Below are 20,527 nucleotides of genomic sequence, written 5' to 3' on the forward strand. Positions count from 1 at the left end.
GGGGGTCACTCTTGTAGCAGTTTGCCCAGTAGCTTGAGTTAGGCTCTGCCTATCTCTTTCTGGTCCTCGTTCCTGGGCTTTGGAGCCTGGCCCATCAATCCCAGTCCAGTGTTTGGACTTCTCTACAACAGAACCCCAATATCCTGCCTCCTTAGACCCTGAGCACTGCAGAGCCAGGTTCCCTGCTGCCATGCTCTGGTTACCTGTTGGGACCCCCATCACCTCCAGGAAACCTGATGCTTGCGTTTTTTTGATCTATGGACTGTTGACAAGCCAGCACTTCTTTGGAGAAAAAGGGAAAGAAGAATATAAGACATCACTAAGGGTTGACAGAATATTCAATTTTATCAAAAATTTATGTCATTCAATTACTCTTTATTTTCACCAAGGAAAGAATAATCAGGAAGAGTATATGCTCATATTGCGAGAGATTCAAAACAGCTTTCAAACTACTGTGAAAGAATGAACCATTTTTGAGAATGTAACTTTTTTGAGATCCTTCGAAAAATAACAGTGAGGCATTTAGAGAAGCTTAAACAGAGAAAATTATAGGTGGTAATTTTCCTTATCTTTTCTCTCTAACCATTTTCTGGAAATATGCAAGACTAAAAAAAAGGTGGTAACATATTTGCTTTATCTCATTAATTGACTTTCCATATTCTAGTCAGTCAAATCTATCAAACATTTCCTTTGAAATTTCTCGTGAGTCTTTTAAAAAATAGAGTGTTTTCCTCCTTCCAGGCATTTGATATACATTTTTTTTTCTTGTATGATTTGTTTTTATTTAAATTTATAATCAACCTAGAATTAATTTTGGTAGATAAATGAAGCAGTGATCTAACAGTTTCATCAAACTATGACTTGTGCAGCCCAAAGCCTATTTTTGTGCAGTCCATGAGCTAAGAATATGTTTTTTTCACATCAAGAGTTATTAAACTCTTGGGGATAGCGGGGCAGGGCAGGGGAGGGGGAGAGATAAATTACGAGTTTGGGATTAACATATACACACTACTATATATAAAACAGATGAACAACAAGGACCTACTGTATAGCACAGGGAACCCTATTCAATATCTTGTGATAACCTATAATGGAAAAGAATCTGAAAAAGAATATATATATGTATACTTGTATGTATAACTGAATCACTTTGCTGTACACTGAAACTAACACATTATAAATTAACTATACTTCAGTAATTAAAAAAAAGAGTTGTTAAATAACTAACCAATTATTCCAGCATCATTTATTGAATAAAACTTTTCTCAAGTGATGTGGGATACCTCTTTATATATCTAAAATTTTTATATAGGTAGTACATACTAGAAACTCATCACCTTCTAGTGTTTTTGTACATGTTACTATTATCTATGTTCTAGAGGTTATGTCCACTGTATCTGTATGGTTAAAATATTACGGCACTGTGCATCTCTTCCCAACTCCATGTTCAGTGACCTCTCATTGGTAGCTTAGAACCAGCCAAAATGGGAGTGTTCTGTACCATGAAAAATGCCATAGGATACAAATTAGGGTTTGATTTATTTTTTTGTTGATTGTTTAGACTGGAGAAGACAAGATAGCAGATTAAACGTGTGTCATGTCTGCAACCTACAGAATGGGAGAAAATATTTGCAAACGATGTGACCGACAAGGGCTTAGTTTCCAAAATATACAAACAGCTCATACAAGTCAACAACAAAAAAACAAATAACCCAATCCCAAAATGGGCAGAAGACCTAAATAGACATTTCTCCAAAGAAGAAATACAGACGGCCAATAGGCACATGAAAAGATGCTCAACATCGCTAATTATTACAGAAATGCAAATCAAAACTACAGTGAGGTACCACCTCACACCAGTCAGAATGGCCATCATTAAAAAGTCTACCAATAACAAATGCTGGAGAGGGTGTGGAAAAAAGGGAACCTTCCTACACTGCTGGTGAGAGTGTAAGTTGGTGCAGCCACTGTGGAAAACATTATGAAGGTTCCTCAGAAAACTAAAAACAGAATTACCATATGATCCAACAATCCCATTCCTGGGCATATATTCAGAGAAAACTATAATTCAAAAAGATACATGCACCCCTATGTTCATAGCAGCACTATTCACAATAGCCAAGACATGGAAACAACCTAAATGTCCATTGACAGATGAATGGTTAAAGAAGATACATAATACAATGGAATACTACTCAGCCATAAAAGAGAATGAAATAAAGCCATTTGCAGCAACATGGATGCAACTAGAGATTATCATACTAAGTGAAGTAAGTCAGAAAGAGAAAGACAAATATCATATGATATCACTTATATGTGGAATCTAAAATATGACACAAATGAACCTATCTATGAAACAGAAACAGAATCACGGACATAGAGAACAGACTTGCGGTTGCCAAGGGGGCAGGGGGTTGGGGGAGGGATGGAGTGGGAGGTTGGGGTTAGCAGATGTAAGCTTTTATGTATAGAATGGATAAGCAACAAGGTCGTACTGTATAGCACAGAGAACTATATTCAATATCCTATGATAAACCATAATAGAAAAGAATATTAACAAAGAATGTATATATATGTATAACTGAATCACTTTGCTGTAGAGCAGAAATTAACACAACATTGTAAATCAACTATACTTCAATAAAAAATATTGAAAAAAATTATGTCATGTCTGTAGCTGCAACATTATGAATAGCACAAAAAAGTTGAGGAAATATCTTTTCCGTACTTGAAAACTGTCACATCATTGATGGATGAGTGAAATCTGGACATAAATCTTTGTGGTTTTACTTTTGTCTTACCCATTAATATAAATAAAAATATTTGTATTGGAATTATACCCCTTCCTCAAGCTTTTGAACTTTATTTTTATTTTTTGGTTAAAAAAAAGAAATACATCAGAGTGACCAATTTTATTTTTCCTTTGCGTGCACATAGGAGAAGACAAAAGTACTAGCTATATTTATGAGTTTGGCAAAAGTCAATGAATGAAAGCATTGTGTGAGAATCAACTGACTATATGAAATTAGCAATAAACAGTATTGTGTATGTTATTATTTGTAAGTTGTGTGCTGTACATCTTTTATATATGTAAAATAGTTAATGTAAAATAGTTAAGATGTGGGCTTCCCTGGTCACGCAGTGGTTAAGAATCCGCCTGCCAATGCAGGGGACACGGGTTCAAGCCCTGGTCCGGGAAGATCCCACATGCTGCAGAGCAACTAAGCCCGTGAGCCACAACTACTGAGCCTGCGCTCTAGAGCCCACAAGCCACAACTACTGAGCCCACATGCTACAACTACTGAAGCCTGCGCACCTAGAGTCCATGCTCTGCAACAGGAGAAGCCACTGCAATAAGCCTGTGCACCGCAACGAAGACCCAACGCAGCCAAAAATAAATAAAATAAATAAATTTATTTAAGAAAATAGTAAGATGTACAAATTTACAGTAAACATATATAAATTTATATGCATACATGTTTTTGAAGAACCAGCTGTTAGATATTTACCAGTATGTCAATAATTAAAGGTAAAATAAGTTGGGAACGAATCCATATTTTTACAATATTTAGTCTCCCTATCAGGAACATAGTATACTTCTAAAATTTTTCTTTCAAATGTTCTTAAATGTCTCAAAATTTTGTTTTATTCATATGGATAGTCTGTGGTGTCTTTTTCATTGCCATTGTGAATAGTATCCTTTCTGATTATGATTTCTCATTATATTTTCTAAATGGTTACTTTTGGACTTGGGCATGATGTACACGTATCTTTTTAAACTTTTCATTTGTATGATTTAATTGATTTCTTTCCTTTTAAAATAAAAAATAGAGCTATGAAATTACTTCTAAAGAAGAACTTTGGCAAAGCTTATAAGATTTGATAAATATTGTTCTCGTTTTCTAAACAAACTGTTGTATATTTGATTACCTCTTTGACCTAATAATTATTTAGAAGAGGATTTTTGGTTTCAAATTGTTGAAGTTTCTTAATTAAGCTTATGTTTTTAATTCTAGTTTTTTACACTGTGGTCAAGAAATGTGGACTGAATTATTTCTAGTTTTTGAAATTGATTGAGATTTCTTGGTGGACTAGTTTATATAATCAATTTCAGTAAATCATCCATGAATGTTTAAAACAAGAGAGTTTCTTTCAGAGAACATTTCTAGGTGTATATGCACATATATGTATAAATTCTCGATATGTCAAAGATAAGTGATATATTAGTTGCCTATTATGATAAAGCTTCTATTAATTTATTTTTGTTATTTTACACATAAAGATTAATAAGTAGTATGTTTCATTATAGATTGTAGCATTTGTTCACATAAAATTATATTTTTTATCCTGGTTGATATTTCTTTGCCTTAAATTCTTTTTAATCTGTTATTTATACAGTCACCTTTGGTTTCTTTTGTGGTTTTGTGGAATAACTTTATGTATACCCATATTCTTAACCTTTGTGTTGCTGTATTTTAGGTTTATCTTTTACATGCAGCACATAGCTAACTTCTATTTTTCAAAATGTCAATCTCTTTGCCTTTTTAAGAGGGAAGTTTAAAAGACTAATATTTCTTGTCAAAACTGAGTGTGTGGTCTTATTTTTATCATCTTGCTTTATCTTTTAGATTTTTAAATTTTTTATATTACTGCACTGTACTCATCTTTTCTGCCATTTGCTATAAAAAGTGTTATTTCTAAAATCTGAATGCATTTCAAAGATATATGCATATTCTCTTGTGTATTCTAACTAGTGGATATTTGTATGTTTTTTAAAAACATGCTTTAACATGCATTTCTCTAATTATCAAAGTCACGATGAAACAGTAACTTTGGCTCCCCCTGTGTTAGGCAAGAGATCTGATACACTTTAATTCTCCCTTGAACTTGACATTCTTCTACTTCCACTCACCTATATGTAAATACCTATTGTGATTTTTGTTAATCATTTAACTTTCCTTTTAATGTTAATTTTTGATGTTTGAACTCAACATTGTAATCATATTTATAATGATTATGTAGTCCTAACTCTAGTTTTATCATTCATTGATGGTTCATTTGTTCCACAATTTCCTTATTCTTTAATTTTGATTTTGATTCACCCTATGATGACTGGAAATATAGTTTTAAAAACTCTTTATCTGGAAAGATGTGCAAGTATTAGATTTCAATCATTACTTTCTGAAGATGACTTTCTGTTGTCTTGGAGGATGAACAACAAATTCTCTTGGTGTATGGTTCTTGAATCATGTCCCTTACTCTATCCTTAAAACCCTACAAATGTTGCTCCATAATCTTTACTATTTCAAGTTAAAGAGAAGTCTAAAGCCAGCCTGATTTTTCTCTTCCTTTGTTGGTAACGTATTCTTTTCTGCCAAGATGCTGGCATGAACTTCCTTTTCTCTGAGAAATTAAAAACATCTTCCAAACTTAACTGTGTTCTTTCAATTAACTTTTCCTGGAACATAGTAAACCTTTTGAACATTAAAACTTAGATTTTTCTCAGCCAAGGAAGGTGTTTTTCTCTTCCTTCCTTCTTTTTTTAATAAATTTATTTATTTATTTACTTTTGGCTGCGTTGGGTCTTCATTGCTGCGCGTAGGCTTCCTCTAGTTGTGGTGAGCGGGGGCTACTCGTCGTCGCGGTGCGTGGGCTTCTCATTGTGGTGGCTTCTCTTGTTGCAGAGCACAGGCTCTAGGTGCGTGGGCTTCAGTAGTTGTGGCACACGGGCTCAGTAGTTGTGGCTCGCGGGCTTAGTTGCTCCACGGCATGTGGGATCTTCCTGGACCAGAGCTCGAACCCGTGTCCCCTGAATTGGCAGGTGGATTCTTAACCACTGTGTCACCCAGGAAGCCCTCTTTTTTTTTTTTCTATTAATTAAACTAAAGTCTTTATACAGATTTCATCAAGTTTTCCACTCATGTCCTTTTATTTTTGCTCTAGGATCCAATATAGGGTTCCATATTGCATTCAGTTGTCATTTCTCCTTAGTCTCCTCAAATCTGTGCCAGTCCTCAGTAGTTCCTTGTATTTCATGACCTCGACACTTGAAGAATACGGTTTAGTTATTTATTTTATATAATGTCCCTCAATTTGGGTTTATCTGATGGATATTTTTCTTTTTAAATGCTTCTATTCCATTTGTTCAGGTTTTATCTTAAGAATCCCCTTTTATTTTTAGATCGCTTTTTATTCTTGTCCTTCAAAGCTGTCATCTTCTCTCTCATCATTTATATTTCTGTATACATTTTCTCAGCATACTGCATTCTCTATATCAGTAGTTCTGAAAGTGTGTTCCAAGGACAGCAGTGTCCCGATAAATGTTTAATAACTGGCTGGGGTAGGGAGTAAAGGTGTGTTTTGATTTGTAGGATTTATTGATTTCTGTGATATAAATAATTCCATCATGGCCAATTTTAAGCTACCAACATGATGCCACTGAATGTGGAATTGGGAAGAGATGCTAACAATTTGTTCGCATGGGCTGGTACAAGCCAGCTCCAGAAGCACCACTGTGGAGGGCCCCTGACCGTTTCAGGAATTCTGTAGGATTCTTTGTCCTGCAATATAGAACATCACTCAGTACTTTTCTTTAGACATTTCATATTAAGATATATATGTGATGAATATATGTGCATGCATGAATGTGTGTGTTTATATATAGAGAGAGAATATATGTGCATGTGTGTATGTATGTATGTGTGTATGTATCTATAGATAGAAAGAGAGTGGGGGGTGAAGAGGGAAGAGAGAGAAATATATATATTAAAAAATCCATAAATCCATATGTGAAAATCTGAACTCTCAAAGTAGATGATTTGGGAGTAGCATATATCACAGTACAAATTATTTTTTTAACTTAAAACATCTCTTCCAACCATAGTTTGAGATAAACTTTTCTCCCAGGAAATTTAAAATAACACTACAGCTCTGCATAATTTTTTAAGGATGTTTATTTTACAAATGAAGCTATACCTTTAGTGGGCAACAGATAGAAAAATAGGACCCAAAATGAGAATTCTGTTTTGATTTTAACTTCTAGTTCTTGCTATTGAGACAACACTTAGGATAAAACTACTTGATACTGATGTTTTTTGCCATATGAAAAAAATGTACACTGACTTTCTTATCTATAATAAAAATACGTTTCATAACGATTCTCTATTTTTGCTCTGCTTTCTATTGTTTCAAACATGCTTGGGTATGCAAAAGCATTTTTTAAGCTGTAAATAACCAGAGATGTGTTATTTGTTGCTGTTCTCATTCTCTCTCTGGTGTCTTTAGTATTTCTTTCCAAAGAAAAATGTAATTTGTTTGCCTTTCTTAGCAACAGTGATTTGCCAGTTTTTTATTTCAATATTTTTCCTCACTTCTTTGGGGACTTGCTCAGTTTTCTAAAGTTGAAAATAAGGGCTGCCCACAGCTCATGCCCATTCCAAAACATTTTTTGCTTTTAAATATTTCCTGAATTAAACCCTCTCCATTTATTCCCATTGCCACAATCTAGGTGGCACTCTCAGCACCTCATTTGGTGCAGCAACCTGATGGTTCACTCTTGGTCTCTCTTTCCTTCAATATGCTCTGCCTTATGCTGCGAGACGTATCATCCTGAACTTAGTCTTATCACGTCTTTGACATCCTTAAGGTCTAGACTCTTCCCTTACTGTCCTTTAACATTATCTGATCAAACTTACCTGCCTAGGTTTTCCAAGGGAAGCCCTTAACTCTGGTCATGTGACTGCTACATGCTTCTCTTTCTCTACAGCTGGAATGCCTTTCTCTTCTCTCTGCTAATCCACAGACTTTACACCTCAAGTCACACCATCTACCAGAACTCCACAGTGATTTCTCCTTTTCCTGAGTTCTAATAGCAACATTCATTCACTTATTCACCATGTATTGATCAACTGCTATTTGCAAGGCATTCTGGGCACACAGTGGTGAGTAAAGCTATTATGATCTTTGCTCCTTAATGGAGCCTTGTATGTTATAGTAGCATGGTGTCTAATTATTTTTCACATAGATGAATCAACCCTTCAGTTGGCTTGGAAACTTCTTATTGACAGGCACTCTAGTGTTATATAGCCTCACCAGTGCTCACTGGAGTAGGGTAGACAGAGTAACCTGTTGCCTTGACCGGACATCCTTAGGGTCTACCCTGTAAATAGGAAGTCAAGTCACTGCATTTGGATTTTCTGCAGGAATTCTATTAAACAAAACTGCCTCTATGAGACTAAGCCCAATACTCAACTCAAAAGAATCCACATGCAAATCCTCTCTTTTCCAGACTGGGCCTTGTCTTGGTGATTTTTCAGAGAAATTTTAATTTAAATACATAATTCTACATTCCTTCTAGTAACAACTACCTCAGGTATTGAAGATCTAACACAGAGGGCCTCAATTCTTTAATGAAAAAAAGACCAAAGAAAGGAGAAAAAATGATCTCTGTAGTTTCTATAAGAACTGTGATTTCTTAAAGATTATAGTAACAGTAGAAAAATAAATAAATCACAAAGAGAAACCCCCACAAACATAAGAAACAGTTATCAAATAATTAGGAAAAAAGATAAACCAGTCTGAAAACACTGTCTCAAAGTGGAATTAGATTGTCAAGTCATCTCTGGATTGGAAAAATGATGAACCAGATCTTACTCACGTAAGGGACACATTTTTTGCCAAAATTCAGGATAAAAAGTAGCAATATTGCATAAAATTTGCCAAGTGTGATTTCACTGTCAACTGATATTTTTCTCATCCCCAGAAGCTCTAAGTCTGCAGCACTGTAAATCCCTAGAAAGGCCAACAGGGCCACTCATGATTTGTACTTTGCTTTCAAACCGACGGTTCCCATGAGGTTCCACTTTGAAGAGAGACATCTAAAGATTTTTAATCTGGGAGTCATTTAGTTTAATTAACAGCCTCTTTTGCCAAACTCAAAGTTCTTAACCTGGGGTCAGTGGATCCTCCAAGGAGACCATGAATGGAAATCAGGGGTTCCATGAATCTTGATAGGAGAAAAAAAATCTCTATTTTCACTAAGCTCTAACTGAAATATAGTTTAAAAAAAAATCAGAGAAGTATTAGCAGCCCCTGGGACTCTTTCACCCATATAAATCACAGTTATTTTATCATCACAAATATTTTCTTATAGTTGTTACAAATATTTCAAAATATAATTGGTACTCACCACTGCTTCAAAATCATGGTAATTATTAGACCTGCCACTAGATCTTGTTCTTTAATATGTTAATAAAGAAGCATATATATTATTATTCCACTCATGTGGCTTTTAAAAAATATTTTGATGATATCTTTCAATATAATTGGCTGACTTTTTAATTGTATTTTATTGTATACACTAAAAACATTATGTTGATAATACAACATTATAAAGCAACTATACTCCAATAAAAAAAAAAACAAAACATTATGCTGACAAAGGGGCCACAGATCCATAGGTATCTATTAAGAACTCCTCGCTCAATTCTCATTTTTGGTATTTGTTAACTGACCACATGCACTTAAAGAAATTGAACAATAGGCTTGGACCAGATTTGAATATATTTGAATATGCATGATTTCATAAGTAACAGTTTCATTATTATATCTAAAGAAAGACTGACTGATAATACAGAGCTTAGAAATAGGTTAGGAAGAACAGTCTTCAAATGAGTGGGCAACACATGGGAGGAACAGAAACTACACCAGAGGCTATCAATCTCGCTAGAGTTGACAGATTACATATGGTATTACCACCATGACCAAAATGAGGGTATAGATGGAATATGAGGCCCCCCCAAACTCTTAGTATCAGTTGTATGCACCACTCTTGTCAGGTGAGTACTTATTCCATTCAATGGAAGGAAGATAGTACAAACTTAATAAGAATAATTCATATGTAATTATTATTTGAGGTAGTAGTAGCAACAATAACAATATATATATATTTAAAGGTTCTACCATATCCCTGCTAATATTTATCATCAAAGATCACCCTCATTATAATACTATTACATCTATGTGCTTATGTAATTGTCACATCTCTAAGAGGAAAGAGCAGATAGGATTACATCCATGTTACAGACGAGTAAACTGAGGCTCAGGAAAGCTGGAGGCCCCACAGTTGGTGAGGGTTAAAAAAAAATAAAAAAGATAATGTTAAAATCTCCACTTAACAGATGCGGAAACAATCTCTGAGAGGTTAGGAGAAGTTGCAGTTAAGTGTCAGGACTGGGATTCAAATCCAATTTCGTCAGATTCCAAACCCTTGTGTATTTTCTATCGTGTCATGCTGCCTGCCTCACTATTCCTTTCTCCAAATTAGAGAGCTAAAGGGTTGTTAGGAATGACAACCCCCAAGAAAATTGTACTTACTCAGCTGAATCACAAGGGTATGCTTCAGGGAGAGGAAGATCGAGCATTTCCAAAACTTTGGCAATGCTCTTAGTTAACTCAAGGGCCCCAGGAGAAGGGACGTGTCTTCGGGATGTTAGTGCTCCTTTCTCCTTCAGAACCCTGCCCACCCAGCCACTGGGGAATGCAGAAGGCTTCCCTCTTCGTTCTCCTGAATCTCATGGACACAGCCATTACCAGAGGGAAATGTTGTTCTGAGTCAAATAATTTGCTACGGAATGTGAATCATATCATATAGTTGTGTTTTTTCAGATTTGGGAAATAAATCTGATTAAAGGTCAAAGCTTGCATATCTAATTTCCCATTTATGTGAAGGTAAACTTTATTAGTCATTTGTGGGCTTTTGAGGGACAGAGAGGAGTCTTCTTCCTACTTTTCATTCTTTTTGCTTTCTAATTTGCTGTTAAACCGTTGCAGATCACAAACCAAAAGCACGTTTTTAATTCCATTGCAAGAGCAGGCAGTAGTGGGAATTCTTGCACTTTTAAAAAATGCCAGGCTTAGGAGGGCTTTGAAAATCGTCCAGAATGTCCTCAAACTGTGAGCCCTTGCACAGTAGTACAGACTTGTCCTGAAGACCCTCTTTTTTTTCTGGAAGCTCTCATTTTGGTCATGGTGGTAATGCCATATTTAATCTGTTTCAACTCCAGTGAGATTGATAGCCTCTGATTGTAGTTTTTATTCCTCTCACATGTTGCCCACTCATTTGCAGACTGTTCTTAACCCATTTTTAAGCTCTGTATATCAATGTCTTTCTTTATCCATAATAATGAAACTGTTACATACAAAATCATGCATTGTTACCAAAAAAATCTATTTTTTTCAAGCCATTTGCTTACCATGTCCATTTTAAGAGCCTGTTATGTTCAACTTTGCCTCCTTTCTGCCCCAAATCCTAACTCTCATGTAACAGTTAATCACCACTTAAATGTTTACAAAGGATTTGTCCTCCTAGACATTTTGCATGTTATTTTGGTGCTCCAAAGATAAAACCTAAATGCAACAATAACACAAACTCTGAAACTGCTTTCAAACACTAACTTCCAAACAATAGGAATGCACAAATCTCCCCCACCCCCAAAGCTTTATCCCAATCAGCTTTCTTAAAAATCTAGACAAATCTTTAATTATTTTCATTTGAAATGTGATTATGCATTATCTGATATGCTACTGCAATCTCCTTTACTTAACAGGAAGAGTATTAACAATAAAGTTCAACTCTTGAATATCTGCAAGGAGAAAATATTAATTTACAGTTTTACTTCTCTTTGTCATAGTGGCTTAACAAAGATGTGAGAAAACAACGAAAGTATAATCACTTTCCTTCCTCTCTTCTCTCGCCCTGTCTTTTCAGGTACTTCCACAATTTACAGAATCTTAGTTTGGCTTATTGCAGAAAGTTTACAGACAAAGGTTTACAGTACCTGAATTTGGGGAATGGATGCCACAAGCTCATCTATCTGGACCTTTCTGGCTGCACCCAGGTTTGTCTTTCAGCCTTCTCTTTCCTGCAGCAGGCGAAGAAGTCCTCCAGAGAATGAGAACAGGCTATATCCAGCCCTCATGTTATACTAACGCTGTGCACAGACCGCAGCACACTTTTTGGAGGTTTTAAATTACATGGCCACAGCTGCTTAAATTTTCCCCAGGATCGCTACTATAGGCTCTTGGCTTCCTTCCACTGGAGTGCCACATCCACTAACAGGCAGAGTTCATCGGATGATGAAGCAGAACACTTCTGTGTAGATACTCTGAGCACAGTTATAATACCAGAGTCCAAATCTTGAAAACTTTTTAGAATTGATACCAAGATACAAACAAAGAAAAACCTTTTGCGGGGAGAATTTGCAAAGAACTTCCTGAAAAGTCAGTTTGCTCTCACGTGGGCTCTCAGAGAGTAAATAGTATTGGGTAAGATGCTACAAGTGATAAATGCAAGAAAGGAAATACACAAAGATTATGATTTTATTTATTTTTTATTTGTTTTTATTTTTGGCTGTGCTGGGTCTTCGTTGTTGTGCGTGGGCTTTCTCTAGTTGCGGCGAGCGGGGGCTACTCTTTGTTGCGGTGCACAGGCTTCTCATTGCGGTGGCTTCTCTTGTTGCAGAGCACGGGCTCTAGGCGCACGGGCTTCAGTAGTTGTGGCGCACGGGCTTCAGTAGTTGTGGCGCACGGGCTTCAGTAGTTGTGGCGCACAGGCTTCAGTAGTTGTGGCACGCGGGCTCTAGAGTGCAGGCTCAGTAGTTGTGGCGCACGGGCTTAGTTGCTCTGTGGCATGTGGGATCTTCCCAGGCCAGGGATCAAAGTTGTGTCCCCTGCACTGGCAGGCAGATTCTTAACCACGCCACCAGGGAAGTCCAAAGATTATGATTTTAAAAACTGCATTATATCCTTGGGCTAAATAACATGATGATTTGAGGTCTATATGGGGAAATATTTAAGTTTGAAGGAACAAGACTAAGGAAAACTGGGCAGAAAAGAGTGTGGAATTGTGGAGGGTAGGGCATGGCACTTTGGAAGCAGTTACTACCTCCTTGATAGTTTCTTCTGCTCTGTTTTGTTTGATTTCAGTCATGATTCTTTTAACTTTTCTTTCACCTCTCTGTGTATTTTATTGATATTTGTGTCATAGAATGTTCATCATTCTATGAGACTAATAACACAAATGAGAACTGTTACTATATGACAGGCACCATGTTGACTGTTTCATACAGATCAAATTTACTGCTCACATAAATGCTGTGCAGTATATATCTATCATGCCCATTTAGACATGAAAAGACCAAGGCTCCCAGGGCTGCACGGCTGGTGAAAGCACATGGTACTGGTACAGTTATAAGCAGGTAGATTCCCTGGAAGGAATACAGGGACAGAACAGATTTCTCCTCCAAGTTCCTGAATGGACAGAAATCTTACATAGCACTACTACTGGCATATCATGGTTTCCTGGTACACCACGCAGTGGAGAGGATGTAAGGGAAAGGAGGGGGGGACGTTAAGCTAGGGCTGAAATGGCTAGAAGTTGCATTTGTTTAACATCCAATCTACTGCGATATAGCTTGCTAAGCATCAACATCTACCATCACTCTGTGGCCAAGATGGCCTTAATGTTCCCTCCAGATGGACAAAACTTCAGACAGGCTTCTTCTTGACTCTGGACCCCCGACCTCCCTTTTCTTAGAGCGTTTACTTTAGAAACCTTGTGGTTGTACATTCTTTCTCTGCTCCCGTTGAGATGTAAAGCCCTTAAAAAGCTTCTTGCCAGTTTTACAACCCAGGAATGTCTTCCTCAAAGACCTGGGAGCCAGCCTTTAATATGTAATCATCAAGAGAGAGAGCATCAGTATCTCCCAGTCTCTGTGGGAGGATGGGAGCCTACCTTCCATATGGATGTCAATTAGCAAACACAGACGGCCTAATCACAAAGGAAGAATACCTGCAAATTCAGAACTAACTCAATGCGCTTGACACATCTAACTGATCAATCTCTCCCCTACAGATACATGCTCCAGTACTTTTTTTAAAATTAATTTTTATTGGAGTTTAGTTGATTTACAATGTTGTGTTAGTTTCTGCTGTCCAGCAAAGTGAATCAGTTATACATATACATATATCTGCTCTTTTTTAGATCCTTTTCTCATATAGGCCATTACAGAGTACTGAGTAGAGTTTCCTGTACTATACAGTAGGTCCTTATTAGTTATCTATTTTACATACAGTTGTGTCTAGCTTACCTCAGTGCTTCAGAACCCTCTGCACAGTGTGACTTACCTCCTTGTTCTTCTCAGTTTCCACCAGGTAACTATTGTAGCAAAAACACACAACACATGCACAGACACACAAACACACATACACATGTCCTAAGGTTAAATATTTTCAGACACACTAAAGTCAAAATTAGAGGTTTCAAATTGATGACCCTCTGGCTAGATATATATGCAAAACATATAGACACAGTCTGTCTTTCAATTTTGAGCCAACCTTTGGAATTTTGGAGTTTTCAAATAAAAATCTAGACTTCAAGCTTCTCTTAAAAAACCAGAAGAACTAGCAAAATTGGGCCTGCTTTCCCACATGGCAACAACGGGCTGGAGCTGAGTCAGCCTCACCCCCTTGAGACAGAGCCCTCTCCTCAGTTTGCCGCCCTCTCCTCCACTCAGTAACGTCCACACATGCACTTACTCTGGGACTGCTACCACTTCACTGCATTGCCTGCCTGCCTCAGTAGGTATTTGAGTTTGGTCTGAATGTATTTCTAAAGAATAGATTTCTTTTCCTAACTGACCCTTAATTTGTAAGTCTCAAACCACAGTGACATTAGTATTTCACATCATTATGCAAAATAATGTTAGGTTTTTTTTGTTCATCCGTCTTCCATTTGCATTTGTTCATTTAATAATTTAATTACTTGAGAGATTTAACCCTAGGTGTCAGGCACTGGAAATTGTACCATTTGAAACTTTGTAAGAAACGGGCTTATTATGAACCACAGATATCTTAATAATGGCTGCTGCTGTAACTTCAGAGAATCAGTGAATCTTGGATGTTACTGCTTCTGAGGGAGTTATTAAGTCTTTTGAGCAGGCTCCATCTACCTCCCTAGCTCTGGGTGTGAGGATAGTTTCACCCTTCCAGACCTACTTGCATTGATATGACAGTATAAAATGGTTTCAGAGAAGGAAAGTTGACTATTCACAGGTTTTTCAGGTTCTTCCCTTGGAAAGTAAAATGTATTTTCTTTTTATGTTTGGAATTTTGCACTATGAAGTCATGTGTTAGTATATCTGATCAAGGAAAAAGGCCCCAATAAAACAAAAAGTTGAGAATAGAAGCTTACAACTAAATGCTTTACACTGGTGTTTACTGAGTGCCTGCTGCATACTGGGCACCATGATGAGTCAAATAGCATCTCTGTCTTTTGGAAGCTCTGGATTAACATAAATGAATTATGTCAAGGGCTAAATGTTAATGCAGTCACAGCTGCCCAAAAAAGGAAAGATGTATACAGTATTGTGAAAGAATTTGAACCATATTTGTTAGAAAAAATAAATAAGTGGATGATGGAGAACTACAAAGAAAAGTGAAAATCAATTACATATGTTTTAGAAATATTCTGCATTCTTATGGGATTGGATAAACTCTGTAGGGTGCACTAAGTAATATGACCGATTTCCTAATGAGTACCAGCACTTGCATGTTTCCCTGCATGTCATCATCTTTGATGGGGTTGAGGTGACACCTCTGACCAGTTTCTCCTCCTTGAAAAAGCCTCTGCTCACACTTGGCCTTAACTGGGATAGGGCTGCTCCAGTAAGCTCTCTCACTATCCTCTGCAAATTTCTACCCATATACTTGCCACTTTGAGTTTTCTTTCTTCACTTTAAAAAAATCTGCTTTTTTTCTTATTACATGCTAAATGCAGAAAAATACAAGAAAAAAAGGAGAAAAAGGAACTTCCCTGGTGGCGCAGTGGTTAAGAATCCGCCTGCCATTGCAGGGGACACGAGTTCGAGCCCTTGTCCGGGAAGATCCCACATGCCGCGGAGCAACTAAGCCCATGCGCCACAACTACTGAGCCTGCGCTCTAGAGCGCGCGAGCCACAACTACTGAGCCCACGTGCCACAACTACTGAAGCCCGCGTGCCTAGAGCCCGTGCTCTGCAACAAGAGAAGCCACCGCAATGAGAAGCCTGCGCACCATAACGAAGAGTGGCGCCTGCGCACCACAACGAAGAGTGGTCCCTGCTCGCCACAACTAGAGAAAGCCCGTGCGCAACAAAGACCCAACACAGCCAAAAATAAATAGATAAATTAATTAATTAAAAAAAAAAAAACAGGAGAAAAAAATTTTAATTACCTGAAAATTCATCACCAGAAATAATAAACACTACTAGAATTTCAGGGTCTTTATTCTATGCCTGTCTAGACTTTTTTTAAACTGAAATGGATTATATAGTACACATATCTTTCATTTAATGTTTTATAAAGTGAATATCTCTTTATTCCATTAAATATTTTTCCTGTAACTTACTTTTAATATCTATATAGTATTTCATTGTATCTAAATACCAATATGTATTTAACCATTCATTATTGGCCTACAATTCTTTTTTTTTTGGCCTACCATTTTTTTTGCTATCATAAATAACCTGTGAGGAAAATTATTGTAGCCATATCTTTGCATATGTCTATGCAATTTTTTGGTACAAATTTTTAGAAGTGAAATGGTCAGAGGATATAGTTATTTTTAAGGCCATCCATACCCTACAAAGACTGTCAGTTTACACTTACCATAAATGTAAAATAGTTTGTTCTCTTCATAAATATATTATATATAAAAAAAATTTTGCCAATTTGACATTGAATATGATATTTTATATTTTCAATTTGTATTTCTTTGATTACCAGGCAAAGTTAAACCATACACAGGCACTTAATAAATATCTGCTGAATGACAGCATTCTTATCCCAACAGGCCGCCACTGTTAAAATATTTTTCAAATTAATTTAAAAATCTCTTTCAAACTGGGGAATACTGGAGATAATGTAAGTTAAGTGCGTGACACAGTTGGTGATAAAAAAAGAAAACCTATTAGTATATTTCTCTAAAAAAATTTCTTCAGAGCCTGAGTGCAACATTTTCATTATAATAGTTTCAGAAGAAAAAAAAAATCTACATTCATTTAACAAAATGATTCTGGCTGAATCAGTTGAACAAATTTAATTTGTTTGCTTTTATATTTGCTACTTACTCAAAGTTATAAAATCTAACCTTATGCCATAAAATAATTTTTTATAAACCATGTTTAAATACAATTTGGAAAGACTCTGGAGACAAAATCGTTTTATCACGTAAAGAAGGTACTCTTTCCTGTGCTCCTTTGTCATCTATAATCTGGGAGACATTTGGCGACAGTGAATGGATCCATCTTTTTCTATGCTCTCAGGAATGATGTGTGACCTAACTCATGGTAGACATTTGTCAGATATCTGTTGAATTTTTGGATTAATGTTTAGTTAAATAAGTGAAACTAATGAACCACTGTATGAGATGTTGGTAGTTTTCCTTTGCATCTCATACTCTGCTTCAAGGAACCACTCCTCTCCCTTCCCTTGTGGTTCTGGGGAGCTGTCAGTCGTGGCACCTTGAAAGCAACACACCACAGTAATTGGAAGCATTGGTTCTGGGGCACCTGCATTTTAATCTTGAGTTTGCTATTTACTAGGTATGGGACTGGGGCAGGTTACCTAAGCTTTCTGTATACCTCACTTTCCTTATCTATGAAATGGGGAAAATACTAGTAACTTCCTAAGTGTGTTGTGTGAATGAAATTATTTGATACATATAAGAGTCTTAGAATGATGGCTTCATATAGTAAATGCTTAGCCACCACTAGCTATTATTATTAGATTACTAATAGTATTTTCCAATGGCCGCTATCATTTGGCCCAGGCCTAGACATTCCTAAATTCCATGTGCAGTGGCTATGATTTTTCCAGGAAGAGCATGACCTTAGCAGAACTATTCAGAACCCTTTTAGGTGCTCAACATTGGGAAAAATAAATTCAGTTTCTTCTGAGGTTGCAGGGCCTGGAATGTGTAAGTCTAGGCTGGTTTGTGGTTCTCTTGCTCAGGAACATGGAGGAAATTTGTCTGCAATGGGAAAGAATAAAATCATCACAAAGATGCTGACCTTCAAGAGGGAGAGATGCTGTGTTTGAGAAGGAGAGATGGTATATTTTTGCTTAGCTGGACTTTCAGTTAGAGATACCACTAATTCCCTTTTTACCTACGCTAGTTTATGTTGGGTCATTGTGACTCAAGGAAGCTGACTGGTACAACTGGTGAGGATGTGATTCCTATTTAGCTTTTAGTTGGGGTATTGAATACTTTGATGGAAAGCCTTACTCAAGGAAAAAACTAAGGCCCAAGAGAGGAAGTTGTGAAGGTTTCTCATAGCTCTTCACATGCTTGTATTCTACCATGTACCTGAGTTTGTTGCTTTGAGCATGCCCGTGACTGACCACAAAGCAATCCTTAACACCCAAGAAACCGGATTAAATCTGCTTCCTGTTTTGCTGGCACTGACAGCTGGGACATACTGAGCAAAGGCATTCCCTTATGACTTTTTTGAGGGTAAGTATAATATACAGAAAAGTGCACAAAGTGCTATATATATGTCCTTTGGTGAACACAGAATGTATTTCTGTTGAGTATACACATAGGAATCAAATGGCTGGGTGTGAAGTACGTGTATGTTTGGCTTTTGTTGATATCATCGTTAGTTTCCTAAATTGGCTCTGTCAATCCTAATGATTATGATTTAGAAAACTCATGTGGATGTGATTTCTGCAGGAAACCTAATGCTGTGGCTCCACATACTTAATCCCTATATTTACCCACAAAATTTATTTTCATAGCAACACTATTATTAAAGTGCAGTACAGGAGAGGTAGGAGAACAACATTCAAACCTAGAGTGGGTTTCTATGCTGATGAGTACTCTTCCCTTCTCAGAAATTAGCAATAAGTATTTAAGTCATCTTACATTCACTTCCATAGCAAGCAGGTTTCATTAAACTTCCCTCTTTTCAACTATTTTAATCAAACATTTAGAATCCATCACTGGTGACTACTTTCACTAAAAGAAAATAAGAAGAGAGGTTTAAAAATATTGTGTGTTCTCTGCAGTATTTTTCAGGAGAGGAAAAGTACTCAAGGGAAGAAACATAACCAGGGATTTCTATTTTATTTCATACTAGATTTATTTTATTTTACTTATTTTGGAACTCAGGTACCAGGAACAGATTTAATCACACTCCTCAATTCATGGCACACTTTCATCATCAGTCCATGCAAGGCTGATCTCTTGTTTTATTTATTCCCTTTTATCCACATTTCCCACTCATGTTCCCCTTTCTCTACACAAGCAAACCCTCTAATTTGTTTTATGTGGTTCCATATATGAATATATCCTTAAAACTTTAATTTGAAAAGATACTTGTACCCCAATGATCATAGCAGCACTATTTAATAGTCAAGACACAGAAGCAACCCAAGTGCCCATCAACAGATTATATATATATATAGATATATATATATATACACATATATATATCACATTTTCTTAAGCCAATCATCTGTTGTGTGTGTGTATATATATATTTACACACATATATATCACACACACACATATATATACACACACACATACACAACGGAATATTACTCAGCCATAAAAAGGAAATATTGTCATTTGCAGCAATGTGGATGTACCTAGAGAATATTATGCTTAGTGAAATAAGTCAGACAGCAAAAGACAAATCTATATGATATGACATATGATATGAATCTAAAAAATAATACGAACGAATGTATATACAAAAGAGAAACAGAGTCACAGACATAGAAAACAAATTTATGGTTACAAAAGGGGAAGGGCAGGGGGAGGGACAAATTAGGAGTATGGGATTAACAGATACAAACTACTATACATAAAATAGATAAGCAACAAGGATTTACTGTATAGCACAGGGAATTATACCCTATATCTTATAATAACCTATAATGGAATATAATCTGCAAAAAAACTGAGTCACTATGCTGTACAACTGAAACTAACACAATATTGTAATTCAACTATAGTTCAATTTAAAAAATGAGCAAAACATAAAAGTCTTTCTCTAGCAACAAAAAGGAATATATTAATATATATATATATATATATATATATATATATATATATATATATATCAATGTATTCTTGCATTCTTATATTGTGGTTATGTGTGTGGATTTTAATCCTCATAAACGATATCGTGCTATAGCTCTGGCTCTTTCTCTTATTTCTGACAATGTTTCTAAAGGTGCCTAAGTCACCTCTTCTCTCAAACCCCTTAATCTCTTAATCACAGAGAGCCCCAAGTTTCAGTTCTTGGTCTACTTTTCTCCTCATCACGCACTAGGTGATGTCACCTAGATCATGGCTTTAAATATCACGTACAACAACAAACACTCATATAAAAAAAAGAATCATGCAACAAACAAAAGTTTCTAGGTATCAGACACAACAATAAAAACTGGAAAAATGGTAAGATATGTTCCCTAATCTATA

At 36.3% G+C, this 20,527-nt stretch overlaps 2 protein-coding genes across 10 annotated transcripts in view; one reads left to right on the top strand and one right to left on the bottom strand.

Annotated features, from left to right (window-relative positions):
• FBXL13 (F-box and leucine rich repeat protein 13) overlaps positions 1-20,527 on the top strand; it is a 208,574-nt gene that overhangs the window by 115,583 nt on the left and 72,464 nt on the right. The window contains exon 12 of the mRNA XM_082473917.1: positions 11,768-11,897. Coding sequence (XP_082330043.1) covers positions 11,768-11,897 — 130 coding nt within the window. The remainder of the gene's footprint in view (positions 1-11,767; positions 11,898-20,527) is intronic.
• Positions 1-20,527, bottom strand: part of LRRC17 (leucine rich repeat containing 17) — a 194,138-nt gene that overhangs the window by 115,485 nt on the left and 58,126 nt on the right. For 7 of the 9 annotated variants that reach the window (XR_014266955.1, XR_014266956.1, XR_014266957.1 and 4 more), the window contains exon 1: positions 11,838-20,136. The exons of 1 other annotated variant lie outside the window; for it this stretch is intronic. The gene's annotated coding sequence lies outside the window, so the exon portion shown is untranslated. Of the gene's footprint in view, positions 1-203; positions 11,779-11,837; positions 20,137-20,527 lie in introns of those variants that run through there. One more of the 9 variants, XM_082473604.1, reaches the window with a different exon arrangement.

The sequence above is a fragment of the Balaenoptera physalus genome (genome assembly GCF_965194825.1).
Source record: "Balaenoptera physalus genome assembly, chromosome: 8".
NCBI lineage: Eukaryota > Metazoa > Chordata > Mammalia > Artiodactyla > Balaenopteridae > Balaenoptera > Balaenoptera physalus.